The sequence below is a fragment of the Aptenodytes patagonicus genome, chromosome 14 (genome assembly GCF_965638725.1).
Source record: "Aptenodytes patagonicus chromosome 14, bAptPat1.pri.cur, whole genome shotgun sequence".
In the NCBI taxonomy this organism is placed as follows: domain Eukaryota; kingdom Metazoa; phylum Chordata; class Aves; order Sphenisciformes; family Spheniscidae; genus Aptenodytes; species Aptenodytes patagonicus.
The window spans coordinates 155,083-168,503 of record NC_134962.1 but is presented as its reverse complement, the minus strand read 5'-3'; the positions used below and the strand labels follow the sequence as shown (position 1 = coordinate 168,503).

The 13,421-nt window shown below is 45.6% G+C and overlaps 1 protein-coding gene across 1 annotated transcript; it reads left to right on the top strand.

The window, feature by feature from the left end:
* The first annotated feature begins 62 nt into the window (after window positions 1-62).
* Window positions 63-13,407, top strand: ZNFX1 (zinc finger NFX1-type containing 1). The gene is made up of 13 exons (XM_076351787.1): window positions 63-194; window positions 956-3,043; window positions 3,843-3,974; window positions 4,232-4,380; window positions 4,599-4,742; window positions 5,189-5,306; window positions 5,566-5,813; window positions 5,933-6,072; window positions 6,388-6,542; window positions 7,211-7,356; window positions 7,716-7,826; window positions 8,522-8,617; window positions 10,869-13,407. Exons 1-13 carry the CDS (start codon window positions 140-142, stop codon window positions 13,299-13,301), a joined length of 6,015 nt encoding a protein of 2,004 aa, XP_076207902.1. The 5' UTR covers window positions 63-139; the 3' UTR covers window positions 13,302-13,407.
* Window positions 13,408-13,421: the final 14 nt, after the last annotated feature.

Below are 13,421 nucleotides of genomic sequence, written 5' to 3'. Positions count from 1 at the left end.
CCCGGCGGCTCCCGGGCCGTGCGGGCCGAGCACAACGGCACCTGTGTTCGGGTGCAGGAGCGGTGCAGCCCCCGGTGCTGAACGGTGCCCTCGCCCCAGAGAGCTGCGACGCCCCGCAGAGGACTCGCCGGGCCGAGCGATGGAGGGTGCCGGGCAGGAGCCTTGCTCCCGGCAGCCCCGAGCTGGAGGGAGAGGTGAGGGTCGCCCGGTGAATGCAGGGCAGAAGGCTGCGGAAGGCCTGGGGGGTGGTGCTGGTACAGGGATGATCCTCTACTTCCCTGCCTGGGTGTAGTGAAATTTCCTCTCAAGCCTAAATCCCAGCATTTCCTTATTTGCCCCTGGAGTCTGGTTGGGACCATAAGGTCATGATGCACTGCAGTAATCTCTCTGCTAACTGTTTCTGCTGGTATTCAGTGCTTCCCTAAGTATTCTGTTGACAGCGTGACAAAGGCAATATAGTCTATGCTTCCTGCTACTCTGAGAGGCTGGACTTTGTCCAGAAGGTCTGTGTGTCCAGAAGGTCTGTGTGTCCAGAAGGTCTGTGTTTTAACCATGCTATACGCAGTCAAAGTCAGCTGCTGCTGCCTTTATCATTATTTCGATGATGACTAACTCTTGGGGAAATCCTGTCCTGTGCAGGAAACTTCATCTCTGGCCTTTCTTAATTCTGCTTTCTGTTCTGTGGAAAAGGGTTTTGGTTTTTAGTGTCTTCATGGCTTAACAGCTTAAGTGAACTCTAGGCATGGCACTCTTTTTAGCAGTTAGAAAAAGGGATGTAAAGGAAACACCAATTTGAAAGTTTGGGTGCAAATATTATGGTAGTTTTCTAACTTGATGCCAAATGTCCAAAATATGCTGATTATCAGGCCAAAATGCTCTTGCATTTGTGTTGGGAGGCAGGTTAATGTGGTTGATTTATAATTAAGGAGTGTCCTTTTTTTTTTTTTTTTTTAAGGGCATGCAGATCATTGGGATACTGGCTTTACACGAAGAGGCAGAAACAGAACAAATAATGTGTCAGGCCAGGCAGCTCAGTTAGCGGAAAGCCCCCAAGCCAGTAATTATACTCTTCTACCTGGGCAAAGAGAGGAGAGATTCGGTGGTTGGATTTGGAGGGTCGCTCAATCAAGCAAGAATAAACCAAGAAACCAAGGTGGACAGGCCAATAGTGGAGCCGCAGGACACTGGAATGAACAGGAGAATGAGGGAAGGAGAATGAGGCATCAAGGTGGACAAGCACATGAGAGGGCCAGAGGACCCTGGAATGAGCAAGAAAATGAGAGTAGAGGAAGGAGGTATCAAGGTGGACAAGCACATGAGAGGGCCAGAGGACCCTGGAATGAGCAAGAAAATGAGGGTAGGGGAAGGAGGTATCAAGGTGGACAAACACATGAGAGGGCCAGAGGACCCTGGAATGAGCAAGAAAATGAGGGTAGGGGAAGGAGGTATCAAGGTGGACAAGCCCAGGAAGGAGCTAGAGGACTGAGGAATGGGCAGGAAAATGAAGGTAGGGGAAGGAGGATGCAACCTCGGGAGAATCCTCACTTCTACCAGAACCCTACCCCAGGTGGTGCCCAGCTCAGTGAGCAGCCTCAGCAAGTCAAAAGGATTGGCTATAAATTCCTGGAAAGTCTCCTCCAGAAGGACCCTTCAGAAGTTGTCATCACACTTGCTTCCAGTTCGGGTTTGAAGGAACTTCTTTCCCAAACGGCTATGAAACCCAATTTCCTTCAGCTTGTTTGCCAGGTGCTTCGAAAAGCATGCAGTTCCCGAATGGATAGACAGAGTGTCCAACAGCTTCTCGGAGTGGTGAAGGAGTCCAACTTTCTCAAGATCTGTCTGCCACAGTTTGTGTCTGACATGATAACAGAAGCAGTCCCTGCTGTACGTCATCAGTACCCTGTGCATATTAGCAACATCATTTCACTTATTCAGGACCTGATCAGTATTTTCCCAGCCAGCTCTGTGCAGAAAATCTCCATTCTCTTGACAGTCTTGCCAGCATCCATAAATGCCCTGAGAGCTTCTGGTGTGGACATCACAGAAGAAACGGAGAAGAATCTAAATAAAGTCCAGATGCTCGTGCAGCATTTGCAGGAGAAGAGACGTGAAGGCACGCTGAGGGCTGATAACTGTACTCTAATGCAGCCTCAGACTGATGGTCAAGAAGAAACCTATCGTACAATGACCATTTATCTGACATATAATGAGGTACACCATGATGAGAAACCCTTTCTACGTCCCAATATTGTTTCTGGAAGATATGAGAGCACCAGCATTTATCTTGACACCCATTTTCGGCTCTTGAGAGAAGACTTTGTAAGGCCTTTAAGGGAAGGTATCTTGGAGCTTTTGCAGAGCTTTGAGGACAAAGGTTTGAGAAAGAAAAAATTTGATGATATCAGGATCTACTTTGACACACGGATTATTACCCCTCTCTGTTCCCCAACTGGTATTGTTTACAAGGTCCAGTTTGACATAAAACCATTGAAGTTTGTACGATGGCAGAATTCCAAACGGTTGCTATATGGATCCCTGATCTGCATGTCCAAAGATCATTTTGAAACGTGCCTTTTTGCCACTGTTTCTAATCGTGATAATGCAGATCTTGCCCACGGGATTGTGCAGCTATGTTTTAATGCACAGAGCCAGGCACTGCTGGCAGAGGTTCAGCCCTCAGACTCCTTCCTCATGGTAGAAACAACTGCCTACTTTGAGGCTTATCGGCATGTGCTAGAAGGGTTACAGGAAATCCAGGAAGAAGATATCCCCTTCCAGAAGTACATCGTGGAATGTGATGCAGAGGTGAAGAAGCCAACATACCTGACAATGAATACTGCCTATGACTTTGCACCCCTGATGGACGATCCCCTGTCAGATGAAGAGATGTACCCTGATGGTTTGAGAAGGCAAAGCTTTTGTGTTCTAGATCCCAAGCAGTGGCCTTCAATAGAAGCCTTGAGATTAGATGAGTCTCAGATGCAGGCATTGAGTCTTGCACTCACCAAGGAGCTGGCTATTATCCAAGGACCTCCTGGGACTGGTGAGAAACATTTGCTTTAAGTCTCTGTCATTTAAGGAGTTCTCCTTGATTCCCCCAGTTAGGGAGATTAACTTCAGAGAAAGCCAGCTGTACTGTCTCCAAAGCTTTAGTCCCATGCCGAATTGATGCTTGAGTAGCCCAGCTAGCATGAGCTGTGGAGAAGGTTAAAACATCTTCAAATACCCATATCTGATCTTATGCGTTGCCAACCTAGTTGCAAGTAGACACCAACTGCACTGTTGGCTCTGCTTGTGTATTGGGGTGAAAAAATTTTCAACCATCTTTAATAACGTGGTACCTCTTGCTGTGCAACAGTCCTATTTGTCTTCATAGCATGTTAGAACGTTGGGAGTGTTCAGCCATGATCCTCTGTGTGAATAAAGCATTACAAGATTAACTGCAATTGTTTTAAATGGTACCTGAACTCAACGAGCACCACTGCTTGTATTCCACTAGTATGTGGATGTTTCATGTGCAGCCAAATGTCATGTATGAAGCCAGTATCAGAGTGGGCTGGGGGATGCAGTGGCAGAGGAAACCCTGGGTCCAGGTCTAATATATTAACCAAAAGACAACATTCTTGCAGAGCATGGCCTTGCTCAACTACAGGCCAGAAAGGCAGTGTCATGCTACTTCGTTTACATTTTGTAAACTAGTTACCTCTGGGGTCAGCTCTTCTGGCACAGATCAGATTTGCAGCCTAGGAGGAAGTCTTGTGTCCGGTTTTGATAATTCCTGTGTTTCAAGGCACTCTGCAGAGGGTGGATTACCCTTTTCTGATTCTGAGCTTGTTTTGCAGGGAAGACTTATGTGGGTTTGAAGATTGTCCAGGCTCTCTTGACTAATAAGCATGTGTGGCAAAGCACTGTCCAGAAGTCTCCCATCCTTATAGTCTGCTATACTAACCATGCACTGGATCAGTTCTTAGAAGGTAAGAGTACCTGACAAGTATGATGGAGGGTCAGGTAGAAATTACAGTATAGCTCTTACTCTGCCCATCTTCTGGCATAATGACCTGCCCTTTTGGCTTTTTCTAGTGACTCTAGCCCCATTGATACACAGTAAGAAAACTTCACTCAGACCAATTCAGTGTAGCATTTGCAGACAAAGGGTGTTCTCTCTACCCCTTGTCTTACTGCAGAAAACAGAGCTTGCCTCTTTAGTACTAATATTCTCTTTCATTCCCAGGAATATACACATTCCAAAAACATGGGATGGTGCGTGTTGGGGGCAGAAGTAGCAGTGAGGTCCTGAAGCAATTCACCTTGAGGGAGCTGAGGAAGAAGTGTGAATTCCGATACAACTTGCCAATGCATCTCCGCAGAGCCTATGTGAATGTACGTGCAGACTTCACTGGAGATGATGGGACTGGGTTGCCTATGTATTGGAGGAGCTAACTGAACTTCCTCCACACCTGTTCTTTCACCTTGTCTTACACTGAAGTCAGCCTCGTAATTCTTCTGTCCTTGTTCACTTTATCAGTTGCTTGTACTGCTGTTTCTGAACTTCGTTTCTCTGAGTATGATGATGCCTCCCTTCTCTTTGTTATGAGTAGATAACCAGTGAGATGAAACAGGCTGAGCAGGAGCTCCATGAAGGAGCGAAGCACTTAGAGTGCACAACATACGGAGTTCTGCATGAGCGGCACTTGGAAGCATGCATTGCGCCCCAGCACTGGGACAGCCTGATGAATGGTCTGGTAAGAGAGGTCCCTTTCTTCTGAGTCAAGCAGTCCCAATGTGTGATTACTACCCTTTCTGCTAATGAGTCTGAGGTTCCCCAAGCACACCTTTTAGCATCACTTGGCTATTAGGAAAGTGAGGGAGTGAATAGCAAGCTGTGCCAAGTGACAGTAGTTTAGACTGGGCAGGGCAGGCAGGGGCTTTAAATTTTGTTCCTTTAAACTGCAGAGATTCTAAGTGATCTTTATCAGCATAAAAATACAAGTGCCCAAATGAAAGCCTCTTAAACTGAAGGGGAGGAGGGATGCTCTTTCTGAAGATCTGAGGCTGCTCAGACTTTCTAGCTCTGGAGGTCTCTCGGGGGACTTGTCCTAGCTGCCTGCTGCTGCAAGGTGCTGCTTTGGCATCATCCTAAGGCTCTGAAGTGCAATAGGCCTGGCTGATTTGACTTTCCTTATATTAGGATGATGAGGAGTTTTACTACAGTACTTCACAACACTCAATGATTCTGGAGTGGCTGGGCCTTGGTGTAACTGTCTTCACCCAGAATGCTGCAGAGAATATAGGGGCTGAGAATCCAGGTAAAAAAAAAAAAAAAAGAACAAAAAACCCCCAAAACACAGACACACACACCCCCCATCCTCTACAGGTGTGTTTGCCTAAGCAGTGCATGTGTGCCAGAAAAGAGACACTGCTACTTAACAGACACTGAAAGATGCATGATACTGTAAGGTAGTGGAAAGAAGATTAACCTTAATTTCCACATGGTGATCTGACTGCTGTACTGTGATTCTGCTAGAGTGGCTGTGGCTTACTGCATATGACTGGTGACTCTCACAGGTGGTCAGCAGGAGAGAGAGGAGGAGTGGGAAGGTGAAGCAGGAGAGGAGCTTTTGGAGATCCCAGAGGAGGCTGACCTGATTCAAGCTGACAGAGTGATTGAGGATGAAGAGGCAGCAAAGCCTCAGGGAAGGAAGGAGGAAGAGCACAGAGCTGTTCATGAACTAGCCAGCGTGCTGTTGGCTGTGAAGCTGGAGGACAAGGAAGAAGGAACAGCCCAACCACAACAGAAGACTATACAGTGGGAGGTAACTGCATGAACTAGCATGCTCTGGTTCTGCTTGACTGTGTGAAGAATAACACGGGGATGCTAATACAGGAGAATTTTTGTGCTGTAACTGCTTATTGGGGAGCTTTTTTTCTGCAGATAACTGCTGTCCAGAGGAAGAAAATGAAACAGAAGATGAAGGTTGAGCTCCGTAAACTGAGTGCAATGACAGAGTTAGAGGCCAAGGCTATAAAGGATCTGTGGCAACTTGACCTGAGCTCCCGCTGGAGGCTTTACAGGTGACAAAGCTATTTTGCAGGGTCTGTCAGGCAGATGTTTCCTAGGACTGTTCCAGTTTGCAATCTCTTTCTGTCAAGCCATGGTGTTTCTGTCCATATCTGTTCAGCTCCTTATTTGAACATGCCTGTTCTTACCTTCCCTGTGTTGTACAGGCAGTGCTGTCATCTCCACTGTGTGTGTTCAGGACTAAGTACAGATGCTAATAATCTCTTGCACAAAAGACACAGAGAAAGTTTTGAACTGAATCCACTCAGAGCTTCTGGATCGCTATCCTATTCCCCTTGCTGTGTGTGATGACAGCACTTTCTTCTCAGGCTTTGGCTGCAGACCTATCAGGGGTTTATTCGACGGAGGATTCTGCAGCACGAACGGCAGTATCAGGCAGCAGCAGAAAGGCTGACAGAACTGAGGCTGCAGGAAGATCTCTGCATTCTCAAGGAGGCCCAAGTTGTGGGGATGACAACTACAGGTGCACAGCAGTTGGGAAGCAAACCAGTATTGCACTGCATCCAGTAATGGTTAAAGGACCTTGTTGCCAAAAGATTAGTATCATATGCTGCTTGACAGCCTGGATCAGGCTCTGTATTCGTCTGCAGCCTTCTTAATCTCTGACTCCCTTTGCAAACCTGGCTATTGTGTGAGTTGTCAATTAACTGCGTGAGCAGTTTCTGTGCACTCTTGCACTCCCTCCATCTCAAGCAGCATTCTTCTATTAGAAATGCTCCACTTCTTGTGCCTGAGTAAAGCACAGCTAATGTCTGCACTACTATCCCCATATCACCTTCTGGTCATGATAGTGTAAAGGTCATTGTAATATGACCCTTTGGAGAGACAATGTTAGGTTTATTCATGTGTGTTGATCAATGTATTGAGTAGGTATCTTATGTCTGAAGAGAGCGTCGGAAAAGGGCCAAGGCAGGCATAGGACTCTAATCCCCACCTGCTTTCCCTAATAACTCTTCATATAGAAGCCATCCTTGGTATGGTGCTGTTTTAAAGTTCAAAAAGCTGAGTCTTGAAACAGGGAATCTTGGGAAGAACCCCAGTCTTTTCTGGGACACAGCCTACTCCCCTCCCTGAAAACTCTTTGTCATACTGCCTGCATGTACTTAAGGCTTATCTTCTCTCCTTGCTCAGGTGCTGCCAAATACCGTCAGATTTTGCAAAAAGTAGAGCCACGAATTGTCATTGTAGAAGAGGCAGCAGAGGTGCTTGAGGCTCACACCATTACTACTCTGAGTAAAGCTTGTCAGCATCTCATCCTCATTGGAGATCACCAGCAGGTAACATCCATGACTAATGCCTCTAACTGTTGTGCAAATGAACTAGAACCTTTTAACCAAACACCATATGTGAAAGGTTGCCAACACTTACTGCTCCCCATCTTCCACAGGTCCTGTCTCCTGTAGTTTTGGAGTAGAGCTCCTGTGGGACTTGTCTTTTAGTTTAACTGATACGATTTTACATGTGCTTGTATCCACTTCAGTTGTGACTATATCTAACTTTGATATTTAGCACTTCTGCAAGAATCCAGTCTCTGGCCTTTCTATGGGGGACCAGTGACAGAAGGAGATGAGTGAAAAATCTTACTAATACATAGGAAAAGTGCTAAAACATGGACCTCCTATCCCTTCTCTTTCAGCTGCGGCCTAACACAAATGTATATGACCTGGCCAAGAACTTCAATCTGGAAGTCTCTCTCTTTGAACGGCTGGTGAAAGTCGATTTCCCCTTTGTCCGTCTGAAATACCAGGTGAGGAAGAGCTATAAAAAACTCCATTGCATTTACACTTAAGTTTATATTTCTACTCTCAGAGCAGCCTAAAAGAAAAGAATGTGCTATTTAATTCCAGAGAAGAATGGCAAGAACTGTCAAACTGCCACAAAGTGTTTCAGTGTATTTCCAATTATTCAGTGATGTCATCCGCAGCACTGTGGTTCCCACATGTTTTAGTGCAATGAACATGGCTTATTGTGGCATCTGAAACTTCCGGAACTCTGGAGACTGACAGCACAAGTCTTCTCAGGCTGCTTCCTGCTAAATTGCTATAACCATCTATCTTGGTGCCTGGAGAAGTTAATTCTACCTCCAGCAGTCCTATATTAAAACTACCTAGAAGAGCTCATGTAGTGATTAGGGTGAGGTGCTGGCTTTTGTTATCTAGAACAGTGTTCTTAGATTTGCACTGAAACCACCATTCTTATTACAACAACCTTGCCAAAAGATTTTCTTGAAGATACTCTGCTACTACTCCCCCTGTAATTGCTGGTGGTGGCAGCGATAGGGTGGGGGAGGGTGGGGATTGGGAGGTGGTCCCTTCTTGACTCTTACTGGAAAGTCATCTTTGTCTTGTATTCAGCCACAGTCTGTACGGTGGAACAACACAACATTGACAGGGAAATATGGCGCTCCTTCCTCAAGACTGATAAAGCTGCTTTGTGTTTCAGCACCGCATGCGTCCTGAAATTGCCCAGCTTCTCAGTCCTCATATATACCAGGAGCTGGAGAACCATCCCTCTGTCCTGAAGTATGAGAACATAAAAGTGAGTTTTCAGCAATCCAAGCAATTGCTTTTGTACCCTGTTACTGGCTAAAATGAGTTTCTGTAAAATAGAGTGTTCAAGGATTTCAAATTCTTAAATCAAGTTCAGTTACTGAAACTTACACCTGAATCAAGGAAATGTGTGATACAGAATTAGGCAAGTAATTTGTAGTTCTTCTGGCATTAGTGATGGTGGACACTGGAAATAAATCCAATACTGATGACTTTAAAAGAACAGTGAAAAATGGAAAAGGGACCAAAAGAATTGTAGGAGATTGAAAGCTAGGAAGAAATCTTAAATGAGAGACTTAAAGCATAATATGTGAAACTCCAACATAAGATAGGTGACTTGATTACTGGAACCCTCCTTCCTTGGGTTCTCTGGGCATTTTACCAATACACAACATCTGCAAACAAGATCTGTTCAGCTTAAAAGTATAAAGCAACCACTTAGTGGCTAACACGCACAATAAACAGCTAGAATTTAATAAGTTATAAGCATTAGTATGCTTGCCACACCATAAGACACTTGAAGAGTCTTTGCTATAGTCAGGCAGGTATCAGTCAGAAGAAGTGTTGGCCTCTGCTGCTGCTTAGTTTTAAGATGGAAACTCAGTAACATTAACTCCCTGTTTTCTGATTTGTGTTTCCCCACCCTAATTAGGATTTCATATCTCTCCATGTTGGTGCTTTTCTTGCATCTTTGAACTATTTACAACCATATCTCTGTCTGTAATTTTACCTTTCTTATCTTGCATAGCCCTGTTCTGCAGACTTGCTCGCAGCTCTCTGTCACAACTTAACTATTTCCCCAGAAGTCTGAGGCAGGGTTACACTGCTATGCTGTATCAGACCTAGGCCTTGGATCTCTGAAACACAAGTGACTGAATACCCTGGGAGAAGGAATTGGAGGTAGCTACAGAAAGAGGATTACAGTAGCTTAGCCTACGTAAATCTCTCTTCATGAAAAGACAGTACTAATTAGTTAAAAGCTCTTTAACTGGATGAGGAAAGCATACTGAAAACTATAGCAGAATGCTGAAGCCAGACAAGAGAAAATGAATACTGAAGATGATTTAATTACTAGTATAAGCTATCTGGGAAAGTGGCAGGTCCACTTTTGGTATCTTGAAATCCAGATCAACTATTTTGTAGAAGATGCTTTAGTTAAACAAATTTAAAAAAAAAAAAAACCAAACCAAACCTGCAAACAACCCCCTTCCCCCCCCACCCCAACCAAACAAAAAACCAACCAACAACAAAAGCCCCACCCAAAACACACAACAACTTAAGAGACCACAAAATTTTACCCCATTTCTCCTACAAGAAGCTATTCTGGAGAATCTTATGGTTCCATCTGGCCTTAAAACAAACTTGAGATACCAAAAGGCATCAAAATTGAGTCTTCCCATCTAGTACAATAACCAATATAGGTGATCACTGAATTACATTGTACAGCAGTGGACACTATGCCACTATGGACACCTTGGAAAACCAGAGATCTGTGTTTGATCTACAAAAAATGTTCTTTCCGTATAAAAACAGTCTCTGGGTTTTGGCACGCAGCCCAAGAATTTCTTATGGGTAGAAGAATTCCAGTCAATAGGCAAAAAATAAAGGTTCCTGGTAACTCAAGGCAAATGGAATTTTTGAACAGGTGAGCAGACAACTCTACGCCCCTGGAGCTGGTAAGTGACTACTGGAGTCCCTAGTATTCCTAGTTTTCCTCGTGGAAAAGCAATCCTCCTTGCTTCTTTGTTTTTACTGCAGTAACAGAGAAGGCATGTTTTTTTGCTAGGCAGTTCTAGGCAAGTGCTAAGCCCTGTGCGCTGGTAACTTCCTATCTTTTCCCACATGGCCAAAACGAGACATTGTTCATGCCATGAATGTGAAATGGAACTATGATGCTTTGAGAAATGTTAGTAGCACTTAATCTTCTCTTTTCTATAATGTGAAAAGGTACAGTAGAAACAACTCTGAAAAGACAGGGAATAAAATTATCTACGGGAACTGATTTCATGTTAGGATACTGAAATGTCACTAATAAGCTGAAATGTGATTAATAAGCTTAAATTCTTATCTGATGAATACGCTATGGAAATCTAAGAAGGAATTGTCTAAGTATGCGGTAACTGCATATTGTAGTCCTCTCCTTAAGCATCCTTCTGTCAGTGGATAATCGGGGACATGGAAACAGGCTGCAGTGACAGAAGCTAGAGTTCTGTTTCTGACATTCCTTTCTCTTGTTTCAGGGGGTCTTATCTAACCTCTTCTTTGTGGAACATGACTTTCCTGAGCAAGAGATCCAGGAAGGGAAAAGCCACCAGAACCCACATGAGGCCCAGTTTGTAGTGGAACTTTGCAAATACTTCTTGTGTCAGGATTATCTACCTTCTCAGATCACCATTCTCACTACTTATACTGGACAGCTTTTCTGTCTGCGTAAGCTCATGCCAGCCAAGACCTTTGCAGGTGTGAAGGTTCATGTAGTAGATAAGTACCAGGGGGAGGAGAATGATATTATTCTGCTGTCACTCGTGCGGAGCAACAAAGAGGAGAGAGCTGGGTTCTTACAGATCTCTAATCGGGTATGTGTAGCACTATCCAGAGCTAAGAAAGGGCTGTTTTGTATTGGAAATATGAGAATGCTTGGCAAGGTTCCTCTCTGGAGCAAGATCATTCACACGCTTCGGGAGAAAGGTCACATTGGCCACTCGTTGGTGCTTTGCTGTCAAAACCATCCTGAAACCAAGACACTGGTATCTACAGCAGCAGACTTCAGCAAAGTCCCAGAAGGAGGCTGTAGTCGTCCCTGTGAATTTAGGTTGAGTTGCGGACATGTTTGCACAAGGGCATGTCACCCATATGACACACAGCACAAAGAGTATCAGTGTCTAAAGCCTTGTCAAAAGGTGCTTTGTGCAGATGGGCACCGCTGTCCGCGGTCATGTTATGAGCCCTGTGGACCATGCATGGTGACAGTAGAGAAAACTATTTCTAAGTGTGGCCACCTGCAGATGGTGCCATGCTCTATTCCAGACAGTGAGTTTCTTTGTCAAGAACCCTGCCAGAAAAAGTTGAACTGTGGGCACACATGCAACAAATTCTGTGGGCAGGAATGCACTAAGCAGTGTCCTGAACTGGTTACAGTCACACTGAAATGTGGCCACAACCAGCAAGTTAAATGCTGGATCACTGAGGAGATGAAACATGAGAAGCCTGTGGAATGTCAGACGAAGTGTTCTGTCACACTGGAGTGTGGTCATGTATGCTCAGGTTCCTGTCATACCTGCTTTGAAGGAAGATTTCATAAGCCATGTAACAGCCCGTGCAAACGCTTCTTGGTCTGCTCCCACAAGTGTCAGCAGCCTTGTACTACAGAATGCCCTCCCTGTCAGCTGGAATGTCAGAACCACTGTATCCACAGTAGGTGTAAAAAGAAATGTGGAGAGAGCTGTTCTCCATGTGCTGAGCCATGTGAGTGGTCGTGCCAGCACTACCAGTGTACCAATCTTTGCTCTGAACCATGCAATAGGCCTCGCTGCAATGTACCATGTGCAAAGTTACTGTGCTGTGGTCATCCTTGTATTGGATTGTGTGGAGAGCCCTGCCCAAAGAAGTGCCTCGTTTGTGACCATGAGGAACTCACCCAGATCTTTTTTGGCTTTGAGGAAGACCCAGACGCTCGATTTGTACAGCTTGAAGACTGTGGCCATGTCTTTGAGTCCCAAGGCCTTGACCATTATATGGATGAAGATGATGATGTCATCAAGCTGAAGGTATGCCCTATCTGTCAGACACCTGTCAGAAAGAATTTGAGATATGGCACCATTGTGAAAAGGCGGCTAGACGAGATAGAAAGGGTGAAAGAGAAAATCCAAGGCCCAGCACAGGAAATTGAGTCTAGCAGACAAAGACTGCAGACTGCACTGACAGGGAATGCTGTTCTGCAGAGGAATCTACCCCTTAAGTACCTCATGCTAGAAGATAAACTAAAAGCTTCTGATCTCTCCACAAAGAGTATCGGACTAATTGAGAACCAGCTTAAGTTCTATGAACGTGTAGCAGACCTAACGAATTCTATGAGCAAAATTGATGCGAGTGAGAAGAAAGGGCTGAGAAAGCGGCTGGATGAAATCCAGGAGTGGCTGGATAAGCCACGCCTCAGTTTTACAAGACAGGAGCTCTCTGACCTGCAGTCTGAGACCCAGAGATTGACCTATTTGCTGAGCCTCTTGGCAAGGTGCAAAGGTGCAAGTGGGATGATCACCCCAATGCTTGCAGCAGAGATTGCCAGTGTGCGTGAGATCCTGGAAGGGACAAAGAAATTCACAGCGGAGGATGAGGCTGCAGTGAAGGCTGACCTGGAGAGGCTCTGCACTGCCTTGCCCGTGTCAGGGCTGGGGATCTCTGAAGCTGAGCGGGTGCAGATTGTCAGTGCTATTGGCTATCCCCGTGGCCACTGGTTCAAGTGCAGAAATGGGCATATTTATGTGATTGGGGACTGTGGGGGGGCAATGGAGAGGAGTAAGTGCCCCGAGTGCCATGCAGTCATCGGGGGCACAAACCACGCTCTGGACAGCACCAACAGCCTCGCTTCTGAGATGGACGGTGCGACCCATGCGGCCTGGTCCCAGACAGCCAACAACCTGCTTAACTTCGAGGAACTCCACCGGCTGCTGTAGTGGGGTGTCTGGCCCGTTTCTTATCCCCCGCACCCCGGGGACGCCGTATCGGCTCCTCGGGAACTCGCTGCCACCCCTGTAGCTAATAAAGCGTATCGCTGCGTCCTGCGGCCGTCTCGT

Excerpts from the sequence above, each read along its gene's own strand:
- ZNFX1 (XM_076351787.1), top strand. The coding sequence starts at position 140 with ATGGAGGGTGCCGGGCAGGAGCCTTGCTCCCGGCAGCCCCGAGCTGGA. Across the intron at positions 6,073-6,387 it reads TCCCGCTGGAGGCTTTACAG|GCTTTGGCTGCAGACCTATC; the intron begins GTGACAAAGCTA and ends CTTTCTTCTCAG. Across the intron at positions 7,357-7,715 it reads TCATTGGAGATCACCAGCAG|CTGCGGCCTAACACAAATGT; the intron begins GTAACATCCATG and ends CTTCTCTTTCAG.